This window comes from Oncorhynchus masou, chromosome 25, assembly GCF_036934945.1.
Source record: "Oncorhynchus masou masou isolate Uvic2021 chromosome 25, UVic_Omas_1.1, whole genome shotgun sequence".
NCBI classification, from domain to species: domain Eukaryota; kingdom Metazoa; phylum Chordata; class Actinopteri; order Salmoniformes; family Salmonidae; genus Oncorhynchus; species Oncorhynchus masou.
Genome location: NC_088236.1, coordinates 35,386,398 through 35,409,964, shown reverse-complemented (window position 1 = coordinate 35,409,964; position 23,567 = coordinate 35,386,398). Strand labels below are relative to the sequence as shown.

Genomic DNA, 23,567 nt, shown 5'->3' with positions numbered 1-23,567 from the left:
CCCAGAAACAGTTTATATCTACAAGCCATCAGACTGCTGAAAAGTTAAACTGGACTGACCACCTGCTCTGATTCTCTGCACCTTAACAAACACGCATGCACGCACGCGTGCACACACACACACACACAATACACAAACAACACAACTGCTGCTGCTACAAGAACTTTATAATGAATACTGCAAAATTTAAACACTTGCCCCTCGATCCCCCTTCCCCGAAAACACATGTAAATATTGGACTATAAATTGTGCCTTCCTGTATTATATTTATGCTCAAATATTTATTATATTCTACTGAGCCATTTACTTTATGTTGGTATTCTTATCTTTTCTTATTTCTTATTGCTGTTGCATTGTCGAGAAGGAATATGCAAGTAAGCCTTTCGTTGGACGGACGACACATACAACTAATAAAACTTGAAACTTGAGGCCTCCCGAGTGGCTCAGTGGTCTAAGATACTGCATCTCAGTTCTAGAGGTGTCAATACAGATCCTGGTTCGATTCCAGGCTGTATTACAACTGGCCATGATCGGGAGTCCCATAGGGCGGCGCACAATTGGCTCAGTGTCTTCCGGGTTAGGGGAGGGTTTGGCCAGGGGGAACTTTACTTGGCTCATCGCGTTCTTGTGGTGGGCCGGGTGCCTGCAGGCTGACCCTCAGTTGAACAGTGTTTACTCCGACACATGTGCGGCTGTTGAGAAGTGCGGTTTGGCCAGTCATGTTTCGGAGGACGCATGACTTGACCTTCCCCTCCCGAGCCCGTTGCAGCGATGAGACAAAAAATTGAAATTGGGGAGAAAAATACAAATGTAACTTGAAACGAGCAGGTCAAAACAACTCATAGAGACAAACAATTAGCTCCTCATAGGTAATAAATTAATTCTCACATGCTCACCAGCTCCCACACTCAATAATAACTTTAACATAGAAATGATTAAGGCTCTTGTGACCCTGATGCTGATACTTTCTGATAAACTTCATCCTCCAAACAGTTGCTTAGATTCACCGTTTTTATTGGCAGTGAAATTTCATTCAAGATATGGCACGAGATATACATGTACATACAACGACCCAGTTGACAAATAGTATAACAATGACACACGACGCTAACATATATACCACGTGAGAAAAATATTTTCCTGTCATAGTTCCCTCCCAGGACAACACCTTTGATCTTGTATTTTTTTAAACACACACATACCTTACACACAAAGCACTTTCCTGTGCTACATTTCAGTGAATATGACAGTACTGGTAAGCCATTACTTTATTAATACCTTCATCTTGTGTGTCCCCTAATTGTTCTAGCAGAGTAGGTTAGTGTGCTCCTTTTCACAATTAGAATAATTACGGTAATTGCATGGTTCGACAAAGGACACAACATCAAAGCAATAATACAAACCGTTACGACAGTAATCAGACAATACACAACAGCAAACACACATTAAACACCCTCACACATATTCAATCAGATGATACAACTATATTACTTTGTTATTCAATTATTGTTATTCAATACATTGACTTCATTAATATCAGTTTGCTGAATGACCCTTATGTATACTATGGTTTCAGTGTGGCTAAGCTTCCCAAATATTATTGCGAGAAATGATTAGATGACTTGGAATAAACAGTTTAACGCATCAATGAGTTTGAAATGGACCTGAAGTCAATACATTTCTTACAATTCTTTAAGTGCAATGCAGCACAGAGCGCAGCTGCAGTTGGTAAACCCAACTTGACTAGCATGTGTTATTTTAAAGACCACCTCTATTCAGCACTACACCATACTGATTATCAGCCCTGGCAATATAGCCTACAACGGAAATGTAACAGTCATGTTCCTCCCTTAAAACAAACAAGTAAGCACATATAAATGTTAATAATGACATATTGGTATAAAGGGTGGTCAGTATGTGTTTACATGTTGGGTACCCTTACTACAAAGAGATGAATGGGTTCACTCTTGGGGGTTGGCTGTACTGTCATTGATCCCACATGTATCCCGAAATGTAGTGGCTATGATAATGACTCAAATTGCTAAATGGAGCCGTGAATATCAGGGTTTTGGACACCGCAAACAATCCGTGAAAAAAATCTGTCTATCGTTGAGTCCTACCTGTTGTCTTATAAGATGCCTTTGTTCATCTGCAGTGCACTAAAATAGCCTGTGGAAATAGAACAGAGACATGTTTTGTGTCATCATTTACATCTACGTAGGTATTCACAAGTGGGCATTTCGAAAGGGGGGGAAAAAGCAAAAAGTCTTGACTTAGCAGTTTTGCTGGCGTCACGTGACTGGTCGTCGGCTGTATAGTCTGTTGAACTTGTTTCACAGCCTTTGTTGAGAGATTAACAGAGAACACACAATGTGGAGCTAGGCCCTGCCTGCCAGGGATAGTCTCGGTGACAGTCCTGGTAGAGAACCCGGTTGGGACCTGCTGCTTCCAAACCAACAGCAGCTCATTAAACCACCAGCGTTATGCCGCTCCTCCGTCAAGCCGTCTGATCTGAAGTCCTTGGGATTTGCTCCACAGCTGCAACTTTAAGAGAGCGAGAGAGAGAGCACCTTTTCCTAAATTCGTTCAGCCCCCCTCCAATGAAACCACACCTCGTTCCCAGGAGCACCATCCGCCAACACAGTAAGTCACTAATATAATCGTCAGGTACTGCGGTGGTCTTGTGTGGGTTAACTCATAGATGGTGAGAGATTATTTGGTGGCTGTGTTGGGACAAGGGTCTCTGAATGTGTGGCGCTGAACATCCCTCGTGCCACAATGGGTGACTGGGCTCATGGTGTGAGGGGCAACAGGGGAAAGGTAGGAACTGGGAGCTGTGGGAAGGCCTTTCAAATACAGCAGGGCCGAGCCAGGGGGAGGTCACCGCATCACCTCTCACAGTAGTGTAGGGTGAAGTCCTTCGAAACCTTTCCACCCCCAATACCCCAAGGCTCCAGCTCATCTTCATCTTCCTCCTCTTCCTCTGCCTCCTCCTCGTAGTGGCTGGGCTCCTCGATGGAGGTTTCCATGTGGTAGCAGTAGGGTTGGCCCTCTGTGTACTCGTAGATGGTGGGCAGGCTGCTCTTCAGGCTGCAGCGGCGTCGTAGGGCCACTAACAGAGGCTGGGGCATGGTGAAAATGTCCAAGTTGTTGCTCAAGTCGATCCAAACCAAGCTGGAGAACTTCTTGGGGTCCTTTAGGATCTCAGTCAGGTCTTTGACTATGGCCAGGGTCAGCCGGTTGCCATTGAGGGCCAGGGTGTTGAGTTTGGGCAGAGACCCCAGGTGGGGTAGCAGGATACGGAGGTTCTCATCCAGGAGCTCTGTGAAACTGATGTCTACAGCCACCACTGCATCCCCACTGTTCTGGAGGTAGAAGGCCACGTGGCGTACGTCTCGACTGGAGAGAGGGATACCAGACAAGTCGACTCTGTCAGTAGATACCTTTCTCTGCAGGGTTGTCTTGAGACTGTAAAGGGATAACAAAAATACATTGAAAAAATGTTGAGACATTCTTGGATATGAAAGTACACTAGCTCAGTTAAGATATCTCAGAACTTAAGGAACAGGAATGAGGGATATAGAGGGGCTGAGTGCGGAAATGTTGGTCTCAATTGTATCATCTATATGTGTGACTTGGGAACATGGCATTCATGCCATATTGTGTTTCCTGTGTTGTATAAAGGAAGGGGGTTGGGCACGCTTGGAGTGGAAGGCTGACATAGTCTCCAGCATGAGGATTTAGCAGTGTACACTGTGAAGGGCCAAAACATACGAAACACCCAACCTCCTCATTCAGAGAGTGAAAAGCATTGCGTTCCTTATTACCAATAGCCAAAAACATTTACCATCTGATTATGACACAAAACATTACAGAGCTCATTTATAAAAGAGAACTTGGTCTCAACATGACTCAAAATAAAGGTTAAATAAAAACATTTATTGGCTTAGTTCAAAAGTCAAACCATGAAATTGCAATCCTGTTTCAATGATGAAACAAAACATGTCTAGACAGACAAAAATGGCATAAATTTGAATCAACTAAAGTTGCTGGCATAGAAAATGTATTTGATTGCATAAGTTGTGTTGCTTCAGTGGATTTAACTACTTTTCTGTAAATGGCAGTTGTGGGTTCCATTTGATATGAGACTGAAATGAAACACATTTTCCATGTGACAAAATGTATTCTTACGGCTGGATATCTGTCTCAGTGTATAGCCTCACAGCATGAGAGTATCAGAGGCAAATCCTCCTGCCTTTTGAAAGATGACATTTGTGTGATGTTGGAATCCATGGCTGGATTTATATTCAAGGTATTGCACTTTGATGTTGCTTTATTGCTGACTTCCAGGAGTTGGCATATCATATCAGTGACTCATTCTGAGCAATGAGGAAGAGAGACAAGGGCAACAACCACTGATCTACTGCACTGTTCTGCTTCATAAATACACATTACATTTGTATATCATCTGCATACCAACCTATAACAACTTTTCCACATGGCAACTATTCCATACTGTTTGAGGACTTCAGTGCTTAACCAATCCCCATTCTCCAGCCTGTTTGGTAATACTATGTTCCACTAGAGCTGACAGAAGAGCCCTGAGTCTCTGATGTAGTATGGGTTTGAATTACAGCGTCCCCCAGACATCCATCCTTTCTGTCCTCTGAGTAATGCTTCTGGACCTGACAGGAATAGAAATCAGCCATAGAAATGTCATTTCCAAAGGCTCACCTCACATGTAAGTGTTACAGCAGTGCTGTGACACAATGGTGAAAATATGACTCTCTAATGTGAGTTTAATAAGTCCTGTCTCTGGAGCCTGCTCTCCCCCTCCCCTCCACCCCTCATTCATTTTGTTCCCTTTACAGATGTAGGATCTTAATTTGATCACTCTTTTGTTGCTGAGAATTGTCCTGCACAGCAGGAAATGCAAACTTGTAGTGTATTCAAGGTTTAAAAAGGCTTCTAAAGTTAGTAATTTCCACTTTAAAATGTCAGACTTGATTTGCACTATTGAAAAATGCATCAGCCCTTACAAAAAAATGTCCATTCATTATAATCCACATAATAATTCACATTTGCTGTTGCTGCAGGATTATTGGCTCAAATTAAGATCCTAAATCTGTATATTAATCCTCTCACTGCTTTTAATTTGGCCAAAATCTCATCTTCTCAGGAGCACATAAAAAAGTAGAATGGCTGAATATGTGAATGGGGTTATGCCTGCCCATTCCCTGCTCCTCAGACACATAATTACGGTGCTCTGGAAGCAAGAAAAGAAACAACTCCGCTCCTTGAATAAAGAGCCTATCTCTCTCTCTCTCTTTTTTTTAAGCATGAGCAGTAAACATTACACTCACAAAAGTTCCAAAAGAATAAAGACATTTCAAATGTCGTATGTCTATATACAGTGTTGTAATGATGTGCTAATAGTTCAAATACAAAATAAATAAACATACATTTGGCTTGTATTTACAATGGTGTTTGTTTTTCACTGGTTGCCCTTTTCTTGTGGCAACAGGTCACAAATATTGTTGCTGTGATGGCACACTGGGGTATTTCACCCAACAGATATGGGAGTTTATCAAAACTGGATTTGTATTTTAATTATTTGTGGGTCTGTGTATCCCGAGGCAAATATGTGTCTCTAATATTGTCATATATTGGGCAGGAGGTTAGGAAGTGCAGCTCCGTTTCCATCTCATTTTGTGGGCAGTGAGCACATAGCCTGTCTTCTCCTGAAAGCCAGGTCTGCCTACGGCGGCCTCTCTCAATAGTAAGGCTATGCTCACTGAGTCTGTACATAGTCAAAACTTTCCTTAAGTTTGGGTCAGTCACAGGGGTCAGGTGTTCTGCCACTGTGTACTCTCTGTTTAGGGCCAAATAGCATTCTAGTTTGCGCTGTTTTTTTGTTAATTCTTTCCAATGTGTCAATAATTATATTTTTGTTTTCTCATGATTTTGTTGTGTCTACACTCTCTCCCTCTCTCTCACAATGTCCCCCTCTCTCTCTACACTCTTAGAAAAAGAAGAACCCTTTTTAGTTCCAGATAGAACCCTCTTTGGTTCCAGGCAGAACACTTTTGGGTACCATGTAGAACCCTCTGGGGAACTGGTTCTACATGGAACCCAATAGGGTTCTAACTGGAACCAAAAAGGGTTCTTCAAAGGGTTCTCCTATGGGGACAGCCGAAGAACGCTTTTAGGTTCTAGATAGCACCTTTTTTTCTAAGAGTGTAGAAACAGGATATTAATTGAGCCCTGCACTCCTTTACGGCCCTTTCAATTAATTTATATTGTAGTCATTAAATCCAGAGGAATTTATGTTGTGGTCATTAAATCCAGAGGAATGTCTTACAAGGGTCTGAGGGTCACTGTAAATTAGAAGGCTCATTGTGTCCCAATCTGGGTCTGACATTTCCAGGAATCTGAAATCATTGAAACTAGGCTACTTGAGCGTTTATAAATGTAATTGGAACAAATATAAGTGGATACCAAGATTCAGTCATAAATTATGCAGAATGAAGACAAAAAATATTGTTTTTAATTACCTAGGCAGGGTAAAACTGCTAAACATAGTGACTGTCAAAATGAAGAGCCCCTACAGAGGCAGATGGCCATGAAAAAGTAATACTGCTATGCACTATAGTTGAGAATAATTTCTTCAAGGAGTCCATTTTCTACCCATATCTCCCCTGAGCTACTGCACAGCTCATATCATTTTGTTTTTGCAAAGTCATTCATGTTTAAAGCATTGCTCTTTAAACAGTAAACATGTCATTCATCTTTTCCCTTCACAACCACAGTAAAACCCAGAGCAGAGGGACAGGAGCAGAATGTCAAGTCGAGTCAGACTGAATAGCCAGGTTACCGCCCCTTATTTCCCCTTCCTCACCCCAGGTGTCTGCTGCACTCCTGCTGGCTGGCTGCAGGTGTGACATTTCAACATGTGACAGACAGACAGAGAGGAAGTGGCCATGCCAGGTTACCAACTGTCATCATCCTTAGCTGACTCCTGTGTGTACAGGTTCCCTGTGGATTGAGCTGCCGAGCGGCAAAGCAGTCTAAGGCACTGCATCTCAGTGCTAGAGGTGTCACTACTGACACCCTGGTTCGATTCCAGGCTGTATCACAACCGGCCGTGATTTGGAGTCCCATAGGGCGGTGCACAATTGGCCCAGTGTCGTCCGGGTTTGGCCGGGGTAGGCCGTCATTGTAAATAAGAATTTGTTCTTAACTGACTTGCCTAGTCAAATAAAGGTTCAATAAGAAAATACAAATGATGATGGTCCTGAGATACTGTATTCTCATTAATCTCATATACAGTAGTATACAAATAAAGAGTATGTCTAAACCTATGAAGAGGAATTTGCAAATTAGCCGGGTGAGAATAAATACATAAAAAATAGAATATGCCATGAAATATCTATAGCAGCAAATTTATTGTAATGAAACTTCATAGTCGGTGGTTATTATGCATTAGTTTAGCAGTGTGGTATAATCGTGTGCATTGCATAGCATTAGATTTGTGATGGTTAAATGAGCTCCAGTGATAATATCTGAGTTCAAGAATATTTGCCCAGAACCAGAAATCCTTTATTTTATGTTTTGCTACAACTCAATTAACTCTGAATACAGGAACCCTTTACAAAGTGCCATTAAGTGTTGAATACGGATGAGTGTAGTTTCCTTAGAGCTGAACCTAAAAGCGATGGGAGGTGATGACTAATGCTTGTCCTGCTGCCTGCCTCAGACTGTGTCAGATAACCACTTCAACTACAAGTTCAATATGGGAACATGCATAAACATATCATGCTTATTTTTCATCAACATAATTACTAAAGACTCAGAAACAGAATAACCTGTCAATTTTCATTTGCAAGCGATTTCCATTTTCATGATTTGCACATCAATGATTACAAAACTGGCCGGTACAAATAATGTGTTTTCATCTAAGGAGCCAATGAATCTTATTTCTATACAACCCCTCTATTTCATCCCAACCAAACTGGCCACGTTTGTAGGCAGGCTACTGTCTGTATGGAGAGTGGCCTGTTCTGAGTCAAAGAGGACTGATGCCATTGCACAAACCATTGCTGTGGTGACAGCGGCACCACACAGAGGAATGATTGACACTTCTGGTTGCCTCTGTGGTCCTGACCTGCCTGGCCAGCCCAGAGGCTGCTCTGTCCCAGCCCTATTGAATGTCAGACAAACCCACTCAAAACCCACTTAGGGTGCTTGTCATAAGTCTGGCTGTGGCATTGGCACCATTTTAGATGGCGGTGTTAGCATTTGGGCAGTTTAGAGAGTTTTATGTGTGAAAGACTGATGGCTAGATGGAGGAGCTTACCAGGCCTGGGACTTCCGCCTGGACATGCTCTGTCTGAGCCACTTAGAATGAGGTGTCAGGTGATAGATCAGCTGTCTGCAGATCTTATCTGATGACTTGATGGTGTCAGCGTCTTTCTGGGGGAAGAAAGGCTCAAAGATAAAAAAGTGTAACAACAAAATAATACCAGATTTTGCTTAGTTCTAAATATGGTTGTTACTTTTTGAGACCACGTATAAGCAAAATACAACACGTTATATAACAGCTCAACTTTTGAGGTACATTGTAAATATAATCAGAGCTGGTGTGCAACAGTGTGGAAAACAGGAGTCATGGTGAGGAAATAAAGAGGCCAGATTAAATACAAAATCTAGTGAACACTTTTTCTTGTTATTTCTATCCGTTGTCTGTTTATTGAGTTTATTTTATTTTTACAGGGACAGTGCACATTAATCAACTTTATGTAGTCTGTAACTTTTAGCATCCACATCCCATTTCAACTCAATGTGTAACTGTCGCAAAATTGAAAAATTATCATGTAATTGTTTTATCAATCTTTCTATGGAAAAAACATTCAGCTCCTCTGTATGTGTCACACCCCGATCGGTTTCACTTGTCTTTGTGATTCTATCAAACCCCCTCCAGGTATTGCCAATCTTTCCCATTATCCCCTGTGTATTTATACCTGTGTTCTCTGTTTGTCTGTTGCCAGTTCGTTTTGTTCGTAAAACCTACCAGCGTTTGTTTCCATGCTCTTGCCTGTTTCTTGCTCCTGTTTTCTAGTCCTTCCCGGTTTTCACTGTTCTGCCTGCCCTGACCCTGAGACTGCCTGCTGTTCTGGACCCTTTACACACTTTCTGGATTATTGACCCCTGCCTGTCTTGACCTGTCGTTTGCCTGCCCATGTGGTTGTAATAAACTCTTGTTACGTCTGCATCTGGGTCTTACCTAAACGTGATAGTATGGTAATAATACACTGGTTGTCACGTTCGTTGTATGGAGGAAAGGCGCAGCGTGGTAAGTGTACATACTTCTTTTATTAAAGAAAGAACACTAAACAAAAGTGCCACTATATAAACGAGTGCTGACAAACAACTACACATAGACAAGAACCCACAAAACCAAAAGGGATAATGGCAACCTAAATAGGATCCCCAATCAGAGACAATGATAAACAGCTGCCTCTGAATGGGAACCAATTCAGGCCACCATAGACATACAATTACCTAGACTTACAAAACCCCTAGATATACAAAACCCCTAGACAAGACAAAACAAGCATACCCACTCTCGTCACATCCTGACCTAACCAAAATAATAGCGAAAACTAAGGTCAAGGCGTGACACTGGTGAGAAGAAGGCAGTGGGAAGGCAGGCCTCTAAATGGCAGATAATCCAAAAAAGAAGATAAGTAGGCGGCCAGTACGTTGTAATAAACTTTCGTGAACTATTAACAGTAAATATATAGAAAAAATAATACATATAAGAATTGTTAATAGTTCACTAATGTTTATTGCAATGTACTGGCCGCCTATTAGTCTTCTTTCCTGGAAATAATACACTGACATTATTATAGCATTAGGGTTGCAAAGGTAGGGTATATTACTGGAAACTTTCAAAGTATACCAGTAAACTACCAGAATTTCGGTAACTTTCAAAATTTATTTGGAATTTTATAAAATTACATTAGTGGCCTTTTTGGGTACTTCAGATTATGACAGGTGTCTGTAATTATCTCTGAACCCTCTATGTGGTCTTATCACAAATACAATTATTTAAATAAAACAATTATATAATTACAAAGCTGTAAAACATTATCCTAAATATAAACCACCAACTTAGTGAATACCATTGTTGTTTAATATGAGGGTTTCAGCATGAATCCTTCATATATTTTTTCTCCACACTTTTATTTTGCAATGTCAATATGTATTTGTTTATCAATGATTTGGCATCAAACTGGTGGCAGTTCTGAAAAAGTCAACAACAAAACATTATGCCATTGTTGATTAGATGCTTTTGTCACTAATTAACTATTTTTGTATAAACGCATGACTGTAAGTCACTTTTGGATAAAAGCGAATGGCATATATTATTATAATATACTTTCTCTTGAACCATATGGTCGATCTACTAGAAACGCATGGACAATATGGACACAGATATAAAAATTAATACTATGTATGAGTTATCCAAGGATAAATTACAAGTTTCCATAGATTGCCATATATTTTCTGGTAATTAGTTAAATTTGGTAAATTATTATAAAGCCAAACCATTTGCATGGTAAATGTGGAAGACTTTCCTCATTAGTGATTGTATTGGAACAGCATATTTCTATTCATGATGATACTTATTCTGTCGACATCTTGATTTCTGGAAGTTTGATTCCAAGTTAAGCAGACAATACACCTTGAGATAAGGGTTTTGGAGACCTTACCTTCTTGGGACACTGCATCTCGCGAGCCAGGCTTAGCAGCAGCTCATGGGAGATGGGATCCACCAGGTTGAGAAAAGCAGCGTTCTTATATAAGATGTCATTTAGGGATGTTCCTTCCAAGCCCAGATCCTGCAAAATCAGACAAGAAGAGGCAGTATTACTCAAAGTGCCATTAAGGCCAAATTTTTTACTCTTTGTATTTTATGAAAACAATGAATTGTGTACAAAGAGCAGCATTATCACAGACACATGATGATGATGATATATTATGAAATGATGATGAAATCGACAAATGTGTTTGAAGTGCAGAACTAGCTGGATGTATATGGTATAAAGAGGTTGTTGAGAAGTTCCATCAATAATAATGTAATGCTACTGTAGATGAGACATAGATAGAAAACTGTATTTAAAAAGAGCTATTCCTGAATACCGTAATGTGCTTAATGTGCCTTGCACCAGGCAGAAGCATTACTTTTAGGATATTCACCTACACCTCTGTGATTTAAAGTTTCAGAGAGCTTTAGCATGCCACAGCATTGCACAGTCTGCATCTCTTAACTTTAGTACTATGGTGTCCTTCTGATGAATCCTGCAGTATATGATAGTTCAATAAACATGATATGATGGATGAGCATTTGGTTCCTCTTTTGATGTTTAATGCAGCATTTTGTTTAGGTCTGCCATTGCGCAATACATTCTCAACATTAGACTAAAAACAACTAATCTATGAATGGCGCAGACACATTTGTGAGGGCAGACAGACACAAAAGAGTTGCTACAGTACATGACGGGTAGAGAGAATGTTTTTAAGGTGAGAATGATGTCTGTAACAAGCTACAGATCAGAGCCAACTGAAATAAATTATTTGCATACACCTTTTAAGCCGCAAATGCAGAAGTAGGTAAGGAGAGAAAATAGGGAACTGAAAATGAAAGATTTTCACAGGCTGCATAGAATAGCTGTTTCTGAGTCCTCTACAAAGGCCTAATTAGGCTGTGTATGTGAGGGGTAGAGATTGGACGTGCACATAGAGAGAGCTGAGAAATGAAAGACATGAGGCATGGGAACACACACACACGCACACGCACGCACACGCACACACACACACACACACACACACACACACACACACACACACACACACACACACACACACACACACACACACACACACACACACACACACACACACACACACGCACGCACACACACACAGAGAGAGAGAGAGAGACACACAACAAAAAGTATTGATTGCAATGGACAGTTTGGGTGGGAGGCTAGCAGCCACCCATTACTGACCACCAGTTTATACAAACAAGACAACACATGGGTGGGAAGTTCCTTCTCTTTTTTTCAAGAGCGAAGATCTAAAAATACTTCCTTTCTTTCCATTGTTTGTGTTTGTGGCCCACATCTGATCATCTCAGAGGCAGGCATTGAAACAGGATCAATACGGATGTAACCGCACCACACCTGAAGCAACGAGGAGTCCTTTTTAATGAGATAAGGTGAAGAATAGACTTTACTACCTTACTGCAGACGCAACATTATGAACTCAGTTGCCTATACAGGTACATTTTCATTCTTCAGTTGTTACAGTAACTCTCACCTAACCATAGCATGTCTACTAACTTTACAGTGGATGATGGATCACCTCTTTCATTTGAGTTACAAATCTAAATAATTGAGACACGTGCTGATTTGCAATAGCCTGAATGCTGATAACGTGAGTCTTATTCAATTAAACCAGAGCTAATTTAAAAGAGGGTCCCCTGTGATGTGGCTGTCATGCAGCTTTGGCACTCTGGGTTATCTCCTTGCCTTGATTAAAGAGATTCTACAATCTCCTCTGTCAAGTCTTCAGTGTAATTAACTACAGATCGGAAAACCTCCGAAAGAGAGAGGAGCTTACGATTGAGCTAACAAACAGGACTCTCAGATGTACTGTTATAGCGCATTAATAGTCATGTTATCATACTGCTGGTATTCTTATAGAAATGACTCATTTTCAGCTGATATCCTGCTTTGAAATAATGATCCGTCCCTAGAAACATGATGCATAGATAGTGAATAAATTGAGCCAAATCCAAATTTGACAGAATGGATTATACTTGAGAATTTTCAAGACATCTTGCATTCCTGTGTCTTAGCGTGATACTAACCATGACTAAGCATGTTGTGTAGCAATCAGTGAACTACTTGTAGTTCAACTAGTAATTTAACTACATTTTGCAGCAGCTTGGTGGTACTGGAACTAACTTCAAATCAAAGTTTATTTGTCACGTGCGCCGAATACAACAGGTGTAGACTTTACAGTGAAATGCTTACTTACAGGCTCTAACCGTTAGTGCAAAAAAAGGTATTAGGTGAACAATAGGTAAGTAAAGAAATAAAACAACAGTAAAAAGACAGGCTTTATACAGTAGCGAGGCTGTATACAGTAGCGAGGCTATAAAAGTAGCGAGGCTACATACAGACACCGGTTAGTCAGGCTGATTGAGGTAGTATGTCCATGTAGATATGGTTAAAGTGACTATGCATATATGATGAACAGAGAGTAGCAGTAGCGTAAAAGAGGGGTTGGTGGGTGGTGGGTGGGGACACAATGCAGATAGCCTGGTTAGCCAACGTGCGGGAGCACTGGTTGGTTGGCCCAATTGAGGTAGTATGTACATGAATGTATAGTTAAAGTGACTATGCACATTTGATAAACAGAGTGCAGCAGTAGCGTATAAAGAGGGGTTGGGGGGGGGCACACAATGCAAATAGTCTGGGTAGCCATTAGATTACCTGTTCAGGAGTCTTATGGCTTGGGGGTAAAAACTGTTGAGAAGCTTTTTGGTCCTAGACTTGGCACTTCGATACCGCTTGCCATGCGGTAGTAGAGAGAACAGTCTATGACTGGGTGGCTGGGGTCTTTGACAATTTTTAGTGCCTTCCTCTGACACCGCCCAGTGTAGAGGTCCTGGATGGCAGACAGCTTAGCCGCAGTGATGTACTTGGCCATACGCACTACACTCTGTAGTGCCTTGCGGTTAGAGGCAGAGCAATTGCTGTACCAGGCAGTGATGCAATCAGTCAGGATGCTCTCGATGTCACAGCTGTAGAACCTTTTGAGGATCTCAGGACCCATGCCAAATCTGTTTAGTTTCCTGAGGGGGAATAGGCTTTGTCGTGCCCTCCTCACAACTGTCTTGGTGTGTTTGGACTATTCTAGTTGGTTATTGATGTGGACACCAAGGAATATTTAGCTCTCGACCGGCTCCACTAGAGCCCCATCAATGAGAATGGGGGTGTGCTTGGTACTCCTTTTCTTCTAGTTCATAATCATCTCCTTAGTCACGTTGAGGAATAGGTTGTTATTCTGGCACCACCCGGCTAGGTCTCTGACCTCCTCCCTATAGGCTGTCTCATCGTTGTCGTTGATCAGGCCTACACTGTTGTGTCGTCTGCAAACTTAATGATGGTGTTGGAGTCGTGCCTGGACATGCAGTCGTGGGTGAACAGGGAGTACAGGAGGGGACTGAGCACGCACCCTTGAGCACGCACCCCTTTGTGTTCTTGGGCAAAGGGACTATGGTGGTATGCTTGAAACATGTTGGTATTACAGACTCAATTAGGGACATGTTGAAAATGTCAGTGAATACACCTGCCAGTTGGTCAGCACATGCCCGGAGCACAAGTCCTGGTAATCCGTCTGGCCCTGCAGCCTTGTGTATGTTAACCTGTTCAAAGGTCTTACTCATGTTGACTATGGAGAGCGTGATCACACAGTCGTCCGTAACAGCTGATGCTCTCATGCATGCCTCAGTGTTACTTGCCTCGAAGCAAGCATAGAAGGGATTTAGCTCATCTGGTAAGCTTGTGTCATTGGGCAACTCGCGGCTGTGCTTCCCTTTGTAGTCTGTAATAGTTTGCAGGCCCTGCCACATAAGATGAGCGTCGGAGACGGTGTAGTATGATTCAATCTTAGCCCTGTATTGATGCTTTGCCTGTTTGATGGTTCGTCGCAGGTCATAGCAGGATTTCTTGTAAGCTTCCGGGCTAGAGTCCTGCACCTTGAAAGCGGCGTCTCTACCCTTTAGCTCAGTGCGATTGTTGTCAGCTTCTTGATATGCCACACCTGTCAGGTGGATGGATTATCTCGACAAAGGAGAAATACTCACTGACAGGGATGTAAACCAATTTGCGGCCAAAATTGTAGAGAAAATAACTTTTTGTGCATGTGGAATATTTCTGGGATCTTTTATTTCAGCTCATGAAACATGGGGAAACACTTTACATGTTTTGTTTATATTTTTGTTCAGTAAAGACATATTTGCACATTGATTGAAACTGAAATACAGACATATTTAATTTACACTTACAAGTATTCGCACACCTAGGACTGTGGCGCTCATGAAATATTTCAGCCTGAGATTGTCAAGCAAATAAACCAAATCAAATCAAATTTCAAATCAAATTTTATTGGTCACATACACATGGTTTGCAGATGATGTTAATGCGAGTGCAGCGAAATGCTTGTGCTTCTAGTTCCAATCATGCAGTAATATCTAACAAGTAATCTAACAATTTTACAAAAACTACCTTTTACACACAAGTGTAAAGGAATTAATAAGAATATGTACATATAAATATATATATGAGCAATGGCCGAACGGCATAGGCAAGATGCAGTAGATGGTATAGAGCACAGTATATACGTATGAGATGAGTAATGTAGGATATGTAAACATTATATAAAGTGGCATTGTTTAAGGTGACTGGTGATTCATTTATTACATATAATTTTTAATTATTAAAGTGGCTAGAGATTTAAGTCAGTATGTTGGCAACAGCCACTCAATGTTAGTGATGGCTGTTTAACAGTCTAATGGCCTTGAGATAGAAGCTGTATTTCAGTCTCTAGGTTCCAGCTTTGATGCACCTGTACTGACCTCGCCTTCTGGATGATAGTGCGGAGAACAGCCAGTGGCTTGGGTGGTTGTTGTCCTTGATGATCTTTTTGGCCTTCCTGTGACATCGGGTGGTGTAGGTGTCCTGGACGGCAGGTGGTTTGCCACCGGTGATGCGTTGTGCAGACCTCGCTCCCCTCTGGAGAGCCTTATGGTTGTGGGTGGAGTGGTTGCCGTACCAGGCGGTGATACAGCCCGACAGGATGCTCTTGATTGTGTACCTGTAAAAGTTTATGAGTGCTTTTGGTGACAAGCCACATTTCTTCAGCCTCCTGAGGTTGAAGAGGCGGTGTTGCGCCTTCTTCACCACGATGTCTGTGTGGGTGGACCATTTCAGTTTGTCCTTGATGTGTATGCCGAGGAACTTAAAACTTTCCACCTTCTTCACTACTGTCCAGTCGATGTGGATGGGGGGGGGGGGGGTGCTCCCTCTGCTGTTTCCTGAAGTCCACTATCATCTCCTTTGTTTTGTGGACGATGAGTGTGAGGGTATTTTCCTGACAACACACTCCAAGGGCCCTCACCTCCTCTATGAAGGCCGTCTCGTTGTTGTTGGTAATCAAGCCTACCACTGTAGTGTCATCTGCAAAATTGATGATTGAGTTGGGGGCATGCATGGCCATGCAGTCATGGGTGAACAGAGAGTACAGGAGAAAGCTGAGAATGCACGCTTGTGGGGCCCCAGTGTTGAGGATCAGCAGGGGGAAATGTTGTTTCCAACCCTCACCACCTGGGGGCGGCCCGTCAGAAAGTCCAGGACCCAGTTGCACAGGGCGGGGTCGAGACCCAGGTTCTCGAGCTTGATGACAAGTTTGGAGGGTATTATGGTGTTAAATGCTGATCTGTAGTCGATGAACAGCATTCTTACATAGGTATTCCTCTTGTCCAAATGGGTTAGGGCAGTGTGCAGTGTGCAGTGTGATTGCGTCGTCTGTGGACCTATTGGGGCGATAAGCAAATTGGAGTGGGTCTAGGGTGTCAGGCAGGGTGGAGGTGATTTGATCCTTGACTAGTCTCTCAAAGCATTTCATGATGACGGAAGTGAGTGCTACCGGTGATGCGTTGTGCAGACCTAGTCATTTAGCTCAGTTACTTTAGCTTTCTTGGGAACAGGAACAATGGTGGCCATCTTGAAGCATGTGGGAACAGCAGACTGGGATAGGGATTGATTGAATATGTCCGTAAACACACCAGACAAGCTGGTCTGAGCATGCTCTGTGGACACGGCTAGGGATGCCGCCAGGGCCGGCAGCCCTGCGAGGGTTAACACGTTTAAATGTTTTACTCACGTTGGCTGCGGTGAAGGAGATCCCTCAGGTTTTGGTAGCGGGCCATGTCAGTGGCACTGTATTGTCCTCAAAGCAAGCAAAGAAGTTGTTTAGTTTGTCTGGGAGCAAGACATGCAGGTCCGCGACTGGGCTGGTTTTCTTTTTGTAGTTTGTGATTGACTGTAGAACCTGCCACATACCTCTCATGTCTGAGCCGTTGAATTGCGACGCTACTTTGTCTCTATACTGACGCTTAGCTTGTTTGATTGCCTTGCGGAGGGAATAGCTACACTGACTGTATTCAGTCATGTTCCGGTCGCCTTGCCCTGATTAAAAGGGGTTCGCGGTTTCAGTTTTGCGCGTATGCTGCCATCAATCCAGGGTTTCTGGTGGGGAAGGTTTTAATTGTCACCATGGGTACAACATCACCGATGCACTTGCTAATAAACTCGCTCACCGAATCAGCGTATACATCAATGTTGTTGTTCGATGCTATCCGGAACATATCCCAGTCCACGTGATCGAAGTGATCTTGAAGCGTGGGATCCGATTGGTCGGACTAGCGTTGAACAGACCTGAATACGGACATTTCCTGTTTTAGTTTCTGTTTATAGGCTGGGAGCAACAAAATGGCGTCATGGTCAGATTTGACAAAAGGAGGGCGAGGGATGGCTTTGTATGCATCGCGGCAGTTAGAGTAACAATGATCCAGAATTTTCCCAGCCCAGGTCGCGCATTCGATATGCTGATAAATTTTAGGGAGCCTTGTTTTCTGATTAGCCTTGTTAAAATCCCCAGCTACAATAAATGCAGCCTCAGGATATGTGGTTTCCAGTTTAAAAAGAGTCCAATGAAGTTCTTTCAGGGCCATCAAGGTGTCTGCTTGGGGGGTGTAAACGACTGTGATTGTAATCGAAGAGAATTCTATTGGTAGATTGATTGTAAGGAATTCTAGGTCAGGTAAACAAAAGGACTTGAGTTCCTTACATTGTTATGATCACACCACCATAAAATTTGATTTGATGATCAGTTTTTGGTTCAACCCGCGCATGGGAGAGGGAGATAAGGTCTGTGCAGAATGCTCTTTGTGTAAATCAACATGAAGATGTCCTCCTAACGATCCTTAAGGAGGTGGAAGGAATTCTAGGCTCCAAGCCCCTTGGCTATGTTTCAGCAGGTGGTGCAGACCCCGATCCAGTCACGCCCTATCTGCTCTTGATGGGGCGACATGATGCTTCACTCCCACATGCTGTATATGCAGACAAAGACCTTCTTGGACAACGCCATTGGAAGCATAGTAAGGTCCTGGCTGACTACTTTGGACCCACTTCATGTGGAACTATTTGCCAAGTCTTCAGCAGAGGCAGAAGTGGTGGAAGGGCACACCAGACTTGAAGGTTGGACAAGTGGCCATGATAATGGTGCCTCGTTGCCCATCATACGGAGAGTGAAGACGATCCCAGGTGCAGATGGAAGGATTCGGACTGTGGAGGTCAAGGTCAAGTAATGAACCTACCTGCGTCTTGTTGCCCGTTTGGTGGAGCTTCCTGCTGTGTTAGACAATGCAGACCTACCTTCGTAGAAAGGAAGACGGAGGCTTTTACTAAATTCAAATTAGTTACACTAATTCTGGGGTGGTTGTATAAAAGCCTGTTAGATTTGAATTTAGAATCTCGCTAAATTTAATTAGATCTACATGGACATTTTATTGAACTTTCAGTTGGCTTTAGTGGATACCAGACCGTTTTTCATTTGCAGGGATATTTGTGCATTTTCTACCAAATATAAGTCAGAACAAATATTTATTTCACTTATAGAATATTCCTTTCGCTATTGTTATATGTAAATACAAGTAATTTGTATGTAGAGAACAGGTTGGCATCGATAGATGGCCACTCTGTTTCTAGCACCTAAGCAACTTTGCAGTATTTTGTATTTTTTGTGTGTTATTTCTCACATTATTAGCATATTATTGTGTTATTACATACAGCCAGAAATACCTTGTGGATATCAGAGTGGCAGTAATACGACTTTCCTGAATTAGATCCTTTGTTTGTACCACTCAAGGCGATTGAACTTATCCTAGAGGCTGCTTCAAGACACTACCGGTGGAGAAGAGGTATTCGAAGTGGACTTTTTGTCAGACTCAGGAGGCGTGCACACCATCCACCGCTTCTGAGTATATTACTCACTAATGCTCAGTCCCTGGACAAAAACGCAGACAAGCTCAGGGCAAGGATCTCGTTCCAGAGAGACATCAGGGACTGTAACATACTCTGCTCCACGGAATCATGGCTCTCTCCAGATATACTGTCCCCGTCCATACAGCCAGCTGGATTCTCAGTACATTGTGCAGATAGGAATAAAGAACTCTCCAGAAAGAATAAAGGTGGAGGTGTACTGTATGTTTCATGATTAATTACTCATGGTGCTATTGTGGTAACATACAGGAACTCAAATCCTATTGTGCACCTGACCTAGAATACCTCAAAATCAAATGCCAACTGCATTGTTATCTTCAGTCATCGTCACAGTCGTGCATATTCCACCTCAAGCCGATACCACGACGGCTCTCAAGGAATTACTGTGCACTAGACCTTGTGCAAACTGGAAACCGCATATCCTGAGGATTTGGAAAGGCACACACACCTGTCTATATAAGGTCCCACAGTTGACAGTGCATGTCAGAGCAAAAACCAAGCCATGAGGTCAAAGAAATTGTCCATAGAGCTCCAAGACAGGATTGTGTCGAGGCAAAGATCTGGGGAAGGGTACCAAAACATTTCTGCAGCATTGAAGGTCCCCAGGAACACAGAAGCCTCCACCATTCTTAAATGGAAGAAGTTTGGAACCACCAAGGCTCTTCCTAGAGCTGGCCGCCAGGCCAAACTGAGCAATTGGGGGAGAAGGGTCTTGGTCAGGGAGGTGACCAAGAACCTGATGGTCACTCTGGCAGAGCTCCAGAGTTCCTCTGTGGAGATGGGAGAACCTTCCAGATGGACAACCATCTCTGCAGCACGCCACCACTCAGACCTTTATGGTAGAGTGGCCAGACGGAAGCCACTCCTCAGCAAAAGGCACATGACAGCCCACTTGGAGTGAAGGCACATAAAGACTCTCAGACCATGAGAAACAAGATTCTCTGGTCTGATGAAACCAAGATTGAACTCTTTGGCCTGATTGCCAAGCGTCGCATCTGTAGGAAACCTGGCACCATCCCTACGGTGAAGTGTGGTGGTGGCAGCATCATGCTGTGGGGATGTTTTTCAGAGGCAGGGACTGGAAGAGTAGTCAAGATCAAGGGAAAGATGAACGGAGCAAAGTACAGAGTCCTGCTCCAGAGCGCTCCGGACTTTAGACTGGGGCGAAGGTTCACCTTCCAACAGGACAATGACCCTAAGCACACAGCCAAGACAACGCAGAAGTGGCTTCGGGACAAGTCTCTGAATGTCCTTCAGTGGCCCAGCCAGAGCCCGGACTTCAACCTGATCAAACATCTCTGGAGAGACCTGAAAATAACTGTGTAGCGACGCTCCTCAACCAACCTGACAGAGCTTGAGAGGATCTGCAGAAAAGAATGGGAGAAACTCCCCAAATACATGTGTGCCAAGCTTGTAACGTTATACCCAAGAGAACTCAAGGCTGTAATCACTGCCAAAGGTGCATCAACAAAGTACTGAGTAAAGGGTCTGAATACTTATGTAACTGTGATATTTCAGTTTATTATATTTTTCATAAGGGTAGCTTTAGTGTAGCTTAACTTAAATTGGTAGCTTGGTAAACGATCATTTCAGAAGAGCTTCCACAACACAGGTAGCAATCATTACCAATAGGATGGCTCGATTAAATCTATACAACATTATGTCAATGCTGTACTTTACCTGTGTGAATCTACGTAACACATTTCCCCTGTATATCTTCAAAAATACTGAGGCAAAACTTTAATTAACCAATATGAAATGGGCCGATTTCTGTATGTCTGGAACTGTCAGCTGCTCACTCTCCTGCTGTAACAACCGAGGTCCATTACAGAGAATGGGCTGGCAGTAGGGAGGAAGACATTAGGGGAAGAGAGGGTGAATGTGTAGCTCTAATGGGTACATTAGACAGCAGAGAGTGGAGGTGAGATCCTGCCCTGTCCATACCAGGGGATAAAGGGGTGGGATGACAGGGAGGAAGGGGGGCAGCACTCACACCCACAGTCCCATAAGACAATAGGAGCAGAAGAGTAGTCATCGGTGACCTGTCAGTAGAAGAGACTGTACCGTGAGTTAGGTGGACAGTGGTGGGGGTATTGATCTGGGCTGTGGAGACATCCAAATAATAACTGAGAATTGCCATTTGTGCTTCGTTTCAACCCAACACAAGATATTGTAGTGGCAAATGAACCTTATTTTAAGCCATTTATGGACAAAACACAGTCGACATGACATAGGTCACAATTAAATTGACCAAATCAAATGCAGGTTTTCCAACAAATGTCAATACTAAACACATTATATTATCATTACATCATTATGGGTGGAATGGCATAAGGTAATGTAATGAAATAGGAACACTTTATTCATGAAAGAAATCAGCATTAATTCGACAGACACTTAGTAGTAGTCCCATGTTTAACACCACTGCTGTTGCACATATAATTCCCTATTTATGAGAATAAATAGCAGAATCACTCTATCCCACAAGCTGGTCCAGAATCCTGCTTCTGGTATTATTAGAAACTCTGAAAAGTGCATGCACTCAGACAAATCTGTGCAATATGTTGTCTATCATATTGTGAATAGTAATTGTGATATTGTTCAAGGTTTATTTGAAATAGCAGCAGCACCTGTGGTGCCATTGAAATGACCAGATGCCAGGGATGACAGTGAGAGTAGTGGGCCTAATAGTTTACAAACACCTCCTTCAAAAACAAGTCAATAAGTAGAAGCACCTGTGGCCACTGTATGGGTGAGTAGACTACTTCAAATGTGGGTTCAATAATGTTGAGGAGCTCCTGCATGAAATATTGGGACTTATCCACGACAGTCTAAATTACCCATGCTGCATATGATGCAAGGTTTATATATATGTTCGAAAAATTCTAATAAAAATTGTTGGAATGGGACAGACAATACACATGGTGACAAGCAGCGCAGTGATGACAGGCATTTGCCATGAAAGCAGATCGATGCACATTTGCGCGATGTAGGCCTACTGTGCGCAATTTTGATCGATTCATACGCAATAATTCCAATGTAGATAGTTTGTCCTTACCTTCCTCAATAGTTTAAGCACGTCGGTTGCCTGATCTATCCTGCGATCACGGAGCAGCTTTTGTATCTCTCGGATCCATGCCACTCGCCTCACGTAGGGACTATGATTTGACCGCCTCAGCATCCCCGGCAGTTTATCTGATTTCAGCATCATCGTAAACAGAAAGTCGCCGCCTTGAATTCTACCTCTGTCGCCTTCTCCTGTGCTGTTAAGAGGCTTGCAACGCCTTTTCGTAAAATTCTCATTGTCCAGACTACTCTGTCTACTTAATCTAGAACCCATATTTAAGTGTTTATATCGACAGTATTTTACAATTGCACAATGCAACCATAATACTGTCTAAACCCAGAAATATACCCCAGTTCAATAGCCCATATGTTATCTGTAGCCTATCGCCTATTATTGTTGTCAGAAGACAACATCCAATACTGACAGCAACACAGCACAATATTCCTGCTTTACCTGTTACCGGATATTCAACAACTGTCTATTGCGCCCGTGACACATTTACGAGGACAGACGAATGCTCTGTTAATTTGATGATCTCTGAGGGTCTACGTGTGCCAGTATGCTCGGTGGATGCTCGTGCCTTTACGCTGTTGTTTAGGTTTGTGCAGTGTTGCACGGCAGACACCAGGCTCATGGCGCGCATAACCAATCACAGCCTTCGTGTGCCATTGCGCGCCCTACGAAGTTACGACACGCCCTTCTCATGACTTCAATTTCGGAAGGTGCATAGTATGGCCACTGAGTGCACAGCCTTTATTAAGACACACCAGTTGTGAATAAACTCTACCACCTTTATTTAGGCTACTGTGACATTGCACTGTACTTGCATTAAACCTTTTGCAGCAATCAAATGGATGGCATGAGGGTTGTTTGTTATAAAAAATGATCAGTGAGACCAGTTTGGGTTGAGGCCACAGTGCTTTATTGCCTTACATTCATTCCCTAGTCACAGGGGCCATCAGGGGTTCAGAACAGTATGCAGCAATAATAGACAATGGTAAGCGCATAGAAATAGAATCCTACTATTTAGAACCCGATATCTATGGGTGAGCTGCTGTTAAATCCACAAGGGAGCACATGCTGTGCATTTGAGCAATCTATGGAAGTAAGTTCATCATCAACTCTAAGCTGTGTGATTTATACTATCAAAATGATCAGGATATCATTGTTTGATATTGAGATCATTTTGGGGGGGAATTGGAATAGTGCCAAGGATGAAATACTGTGTAATTCGTTGTGAAATAGGCTATTGTGTGATTCAATTATAATCACTTCTGGACTCCTTCAAAGAGCATATTATA

The 23,567-nt window shown here is 42.6% G+C and overlaps 1 protein-coding gene across 1 annotated transcript; it reads right to left on the bottom strand.

Moving 5' to 3' along the window:
- Nucleotides 1-1,026: 1,026 nt before the first annotated feature.
- LOC135513556 (leucine-rich repeat-containing protein 75B-like) lies at nucleotides 1,027-22,853 on the bottom strand. The gene is made up of 4 exons (XM_064936442.1): nucleotides 22,258-22,853; nucleotides 10,776-10,904; nucleotides 8,357-8,472; nucleotides 1,027-3,468 (listed from the first exon to the last, which is right to left on the bottom strand). Exons 1-4 carry the CDS (start codon nucleotides 22,537-22,539, stop codon nucleotides 2,889-2,891), a joined length of 1,107 nt encoding a protein of 368 aa, XP_064792514.1. The 5' UTR covers nucleotides 22,540-22,853; the 3' UTR covers nucleotides 1,027-2,888.
- Between the last annotated feature and the right edge of the window lie 714 nt (nucleotides 22,854-23,567).